Raw genomic sequence first — 6,462 nt, forward strand, 5'->3', positions numbered from 1 at the left:
GATTTTCCACTGGCGATTCACTTTATTGCCATGGGAAAGCATATTTAACCACAGCTTACAAATCTCCCTGTTTGCCATAAACCTTGTGTGCCCTTGGTGAGGCTGCATTGCACCTTGGGTCTTGTGACTGCATTGAAGTGGTAGATTATCTCATAAACATAGCAAGATATTCACAGAAAACAAGACTTTCCCTTATTTTTTCACTGTTTACATGCACTGGATTGTTGCTAAGAATAAAACTTTTTCCCAAAACATCATCCATTTACATGTAACCTAAATGTTGCTGAGCAAGGTGTTAGAAGACTAAAAAATAGTAATTTGAAGGACATAATTAGAAGTTATTCTACAATACAACTTAATCTTTTAATTATCTAAAACTCTAGAGAAGATGACCTCATTCACTTACCTTGAAACTCCTCATCTATTTGGCCCCTACTGCATCAGTTGCCTCTAATGTTATATTATCACATATATAATTATTACCCCCTGCCCCAACTCTACAAAATAGTATTTAATCTGTATGAATGGAAAGGAAACACAGAGGGAATCTTTATTTCTTATGCTATAAAATGTACCTTTATTTGGTGTAACTGCATTACTGATGGGGATTATGGCTACTATTGAGCTGTGGCTTCCATCATACACATCCTGAGGGGCTAGGAGCACTGCCTGCACCACACAAACAAGTTAAGATTTAAGGTCCCATTGTGTGATTGTTATGGTAAATGTGTTGAGGCTTGTCCTTTTATTTATATACACAAACTGCTCATCTTTGCTCTCATTTAGCTTTGTAGGCAAGGTATTATAAACCAGACTGGGCCTAGTTTTCATTTAGCTTGGCATATTATCGCCGGACTTGTCTGGGCATTTCTCATGCTTACAATTAAGTGAACATGTCTGGTCTTAGAAGGGGAGTGCCACCCAAAACTGTTTGTAGGATCTTACAAAATCTGATCCCCACAGCGTAATGCAAGTCAGATCAGATAAAGTAGCTTTTGCTCCTGCATTTACATTTGACAGTTACTGTATCACTGTACATTTCTATCTATGCTATTATATTTTGACCCATGCAACTACATCCAACTAGGATGCCATATTTGTTTTGCAGGGACAAAAGCAATAGAAAATTAGATATGTCTGTTTGTTAAAGGAGAAGGAAAGGCTAATAAAGAGTTAATCTCAAGCTGCAGGCATACCTTCAGTTCTCTCAATAGTGCCCTTAAGTCTCCCCATATTTCTCCCGTTCAGATGGTCAGAAGGCTCATAGGAAAAAAACGCTGAGCTCTGTAAAGAAAGTTCCCATAATGCTTTACTCCTGCACCCAGACCCAGACCGGTGTACATGCTCAGTTTGTAAGACTATGAGGAAGCTGCCTGCTGATTGGCTCAGATCCACATTCCTAAGGGGGGAGTGAGTTCTTAGCATTCTTGAGGGAGATGGGAGAAAGCTGCAAGTCTCTGGCACAGAAAAACAGAGACAACAAATCTTTTGATAGAGGACTCAGCTTATGGCTGTATTTACGTACACCTTTCTGATAAAGCTTACTTAGTTTTTAACTTTCCTTCTCCTTTAAGCAGGATTTAAAAGCCAGTATAAAGAAAGGAGTGATAGTGGAAAATGAGGGAGCTGAAGCCTTATGTTTGCTTTTCACAGATAGTAAAGAGTCCAGGGATATGCTACAGACCATAGCATAGCAATGCAGGGGTCTCCAACTTTTTTACTCACGAGCCAAAGTCAAATGTAAAAAGACTTGGAGAGCAAAACAAGTATTGTAAAAGTTCATGGAGGTGCCAAATAAGGGCTAAGATTGACAATTAGGTAGCCTCTATGCACACTGACAGCTTACAGGAGGCTTTATTTGGTAGTAAATCTTGTTTTTATTCAACCAAAACTTTCCACCAAGCCAGGAATTCTACCTGGTTTGGGGGCACTAAGAACAACATCCAAGGGGTTGGTGAGCAACATGTTGCTCACGAGACACTGGTTGGGCATGACTTCCCTAATGTAAATAAAGAAGAAGAAAAAGAAATAGAAAAGGCTAATGGGGGATTTTTATTACCAAGATTTTGAATGGAGGAATGGCACTGCCAGGTCAGTTAATGGTAACAAGTTTATAAACTTGTTGCATGACATTTTTTTGTCACAGGTTGTTGAGGAGCCTAGAAACCATGCTGTACTGGATCTAGTGATCTGTAATGACACATAAAGTATTGCAAATGTGCAAGTGATTGAACCCCTGGGAAATAGTGACCATATTATTATCACACTTAATGTTTAGTGCAAAAAGCAAATATCTTATCTGGGGAACAAAAGTTGTACTGGCACACAGGGGCGGATTTTAAAGAAAAGGCTTAGCCTCCCCAAACCATCAGGGTCAAACATCCAATGCAGGTTTAGAGATTAAGGAATTTGTCCCCAAGTGGTAAAACTACTTATACCAATGTATAGTGAAGCTGTGAATGCAGAAACAAGACTGAACATACTGCTAATTTGTGATTGGTTTGGTAGCAGTATGAACAGTCTTGTAAATTTTGTTTATTCAATTGGAGAGGGCCAGGAGGAGTCAAGTTTCTTCCTGTTACTCTGCTCTTCTACAAAGGGAACCAGGTTAGCAGTTTCTGCAGCCAGGAGTATGTGGCAGCTTGTAATGCCCACCAGTAGCTTGTTATTTTTGCTCAAACAAAAATCATTAGTGGGTCCTAAATGAGTACATATCAAGGAGATGTGTTGCTCTGAACTTTGTCTGGGAAAGGCTGTTTGTTTTTTTTGTATTAGTATTTTCAACATCTGGGAATTCTATTACTCCAGCTAAATGTAAAAGAGAACATTTGCAAGGGTATTGCCACTCTGAGGCTCTCCAGATGTTGTTGAACTAGAGAGTATACCACTACTCTAATGGAGACTGCAGGATATTTGTGAGTTGTAGATCAACAATGTTTTGAAGGCTTTTAACTACCCATCACTGAAATAAGGCAGCGTGAAGTGATTTAAATGTATTTTTTCTGTCATGTCACCTGGGCATAATTTCAATATATGGTTATGAAAAATGTCTTGTTCCCAGAGTTTAAGGGGGTTTATTATGATTTTGCTTTGAACCCCAGTATCTTCTAGCTATGCCACTGGGTATTATACAAGGAAATGGCACTGCCTTATGTTTTAAGGGCATTACCCATCAAGCTAATAATGTATTTATGCTGCAGTATGTTTATGTGGCATGATAAATGGCTTTAGAACTGTATATATTCCGACACATGTTTAAGGCTTAATACACTTGAAATTGGCAGTGAATTTATGTAGCACTCTGTTTTATTCTACCTGGATGAATTTTCATGCAATTTGACTATGAAACAAGCAGTAGAGGACATCCCTTTAACTAGTCTCCCTAAACAAAAAATCACCCTCTGCCTATGCTGGCATATACATTAGATAGCTTCAAGCAAGAAAAGAATATACAAACTCCTTTCATGTAGTGCCCTGGTTGGAACTTAACTGAAGACCCGAGCACTGCAAGGGAGCAATACTATCCTCTTTACTAGTGTGCACTTAAAAATTCAAATGAAACATTTCCAAGTGGACTTTTCTTGAAAACGTTTCACCACTTATCTGAGTTCAAATGAGTGGTAGGGAATTCCCCGGCATTTAAACCTTTGTACAGTCATCAAATTACAATGGTTCCATTGAAGTTATTCAGTAAGGAGTTGGCTGAAATTTACAGGTGCAAGAAAGTATGATCCAGTCACAATGGTAAGTTGCTGACAAGCGGTTTCACTTGAACTTGGTGTTTTCTTTCCAACTGAGAAGTCTAAGCCTATAGTAACAGATTTATATCACCATATCATATCTGTCTTGTGCCTTCAGGCGGAGCTAATTGCCAGTCTTACATGCAAACTCGAGGTTCTGAAGGATGCTAAGGAAAGCCTACTGGATGATATAAAGCTAAACAACAGCCTTGGGGAGGAAGTTGAGACCCTAATTGAGACCCTTTGCAAGCCCAATGAATTTGACAAGTACAAGATGTTTATTGGAGATCTAGATAAGGTGGTGCATCTATTGCTCTCACTCTCGGGGCGTCTGGCCAGGGTAGAAAATGCACTAAGCAGCTTGGGGGAAGATGCCAACCCTGATGAGAGGGTATGTATGCATTTTTGCACCCTATTGTTTTTTAATACTGGTAATTGAAATGTGCTTAAAAATATATATTTAAAAGTAACACAGTGTTACTTCTACCTGCCTTTACTTACTGTGGAATTCTGTGGTATTTAGTCCTATAGAGGACTCTCAAGACTTTAGTGATGCCAACCACAGAAAGCCTGAGTCTACAAAAGGTCCCTACCTCTGTAGCTTGATCGTCTGTTAAGAATATTGCAGGTATCACAGTTTAAGGTATGATAAGATTGTTGATTTATAGAATTAAGAAAGTGAAACAATCACGCGTACTAAAAAATACATTTTTAGCCATCAAAATCACACAGTAAATCGAAACTATGCAGCCACTGATGGTCTTTTAAAGACCTGACCCCTAAATGAAACTTTTGTTTTATATTATTACAGAACACCTGGAATGAGAAAAAAAAGCAGCTATGTGGCCAGCACGAAGACGCCTGTGAGCTGAAGGAGAATCTCGACCGTCGTGAGAAGTTGGTGATGGACATCTTGGGAAACTACCTCACAGGAGAACAGTTTGCAGACTACCAGCATTTTGTCAAAATGAAAGCAGCTTTATTGATTGAGCAACGGGAACTAGACGATAAGATTAAACTTGGCCAAGAGCAATTGAGGTGCCTAAAAGAAAGTTTACCTTATTAGAGGGAAAGTGCCTTGGCAGGAGGAAAGAACATATTCTCTGGGGAACAAAAGTTTACCTCCACCACTGACCTCATCACTTTAATGTTCTCTAATACCAGCTCAGGCAAACCTTTTTTAAATACAGATACTTATTCTATTCTCAATGTACAATTTTGCAAATTGATCTATCGATGGTATGAAAAGGTAGCTGTGCAACCATTAAATTTTCTCCAAATGACTGTGAAAGAAATACAATTAAGGATACTTTACAAATGGTACAACCACTGATTTGTTTTGTCATGTAACTTCTTATGGGCAAATGAATGTGAACAAATCAGTTTGGTGATTCTCTTTAAAATTTCTTCCTTTACTGCAGGGTAAACATGGGCACCCTAGCCTTATTAGTATTTGTATTGCTTTTACTCTTGCAGCAAACTCCAAAAAAAGTAAAATCAAAAATGTGGTAAAAGTGATATATGTTGTACCTGCAGAAAAAGAGTGTGCTTCATCTGTCTCTTTCTAGTTCTTTGCCTTTAAAACATTACTTTAGAATGTGTCTGTGGCTTCCCCAGTTCAGTTCATGACAATGAAGCATGAATGCCTTAATGAGTGCCTACATCTACTATTTATAAAGTACCCTTTGTTTCTGTAAGAAATTTGTGTATATTTTGTATATATTCTAACTTTTAATTTGTGTAGAAAATGTATAATAAGGTTAAAAAAGGAAAGAAGAAGAGGAAAAAAAATGTTATAACAAAAATCTAAGGGTTGTGTTGCACTTGGCATTTGCATACTTTTGTGATTCGGCACTTATGGCGTGCTTGAAGGCTGATCCCATGCCTGTCAGTGTATACACAAGATGGAGACTAACAGGAGTAAAATACGCCACATGTGACTGCTAGTCAATTAACATTCTGTATTCCATTGTTAAGTTTACATTACCTGTTCCACCTCTGATAGCTTTCTTGGTGAGCCACAGTCAAGAGAATATTCTTAAATCAAAGGGTGTGATTTGAAGCCAAATTTTGGTGACCAGTTTGGCACCAAAGGTGAAAGTGTTTATAGTAGCCTCTGTTGCAACTTTTATTACCCAGTATGTTTGGAAGTGCCTGAAATACATGGCTTCCATGCCTAAAATACATGGCTTCCAGGCACTGCCACTCCAGCTGCTTCCTGTACAACTCTATCTATGGGCAACTCAACCCCATTAGTCCTCATTAGTCACACAGGGATATTTTTTTAGCTGCTACTTGTATCTGGATTAAGTTGGTAGCACCTACAAATATTCTTTTGTGACATAGACCTTAGGTTTAACCCTAGATACTGAATGTGAGTTCATAAAAGAGATGCATTACCACATCTCTTCCCAAGCATGGCTGTTTCAGCCCTTGTACATTGGCAACCTGTCCTGTAACCATAATTCATAAGGAAACACTTTGCCTAGCAAAGATTTAATGTCCTATCTATGTTGTCCACTTTTGTTTAATCTTGCTCTCACGCAAACACAAAGCACCGCATGCAAATTCTATTGTGAGATGTCACAAAACATACTATTATGGGCAGTTAACGTCTTTAGTGTAAGTGAATTTTCAAAGAACTTGTGTGTATTTCACCGATGCACTAAGGCACAATAAAATAACATTGATGTGTTATTTAATACAAAGAAAAACACTTCAT

At 38.3% G+C, this 6,462-nt stretch overlaps 1 protein-coding gene across 1 annotated transcript in view; it reads left to right on the plus strand.

Annotated features, from left to right (window-relative positions):
• The window catches only part of shroom3 (shroom family member 3), a 135,805-nt gene extending 130,368 nt beyond the window's left edge, over window positions 1–5,437 (plus strand). Inside the window, 3 exon segments of the mRNA XM_031903546.1 lie at window positions 3,859–4,131; window positions 4,552–4,793; window positions 4,795–5,437. Of these exon segments, the coding sequence (XP_031759406.1) occupies window positions 3,859–4,131; window positions 4,552–4,793; window positions 4,795–4,888 (609 nt within the window). The 3' untranslated portion in view covers window positions 4,889–5,437.
• Window positions 5,438–6,462: the final 1,025 nt, after the last annotated feature.

The sequence above is a fragment of the Xenopus tropicalis genome, chromosome 1 (assembly GCF_000004195.4).
Source record: "Xenopus tropicalis strain Nigerian chromosome 1, UCB_Xtro_10.0, whole genome shotgun sequence".
Lineage (NCBI taxonomy): Eukaryota > Metazoa > Chordata > Amphibia > Anura > Pipidae > Xenopus > Xenopus tropicalis.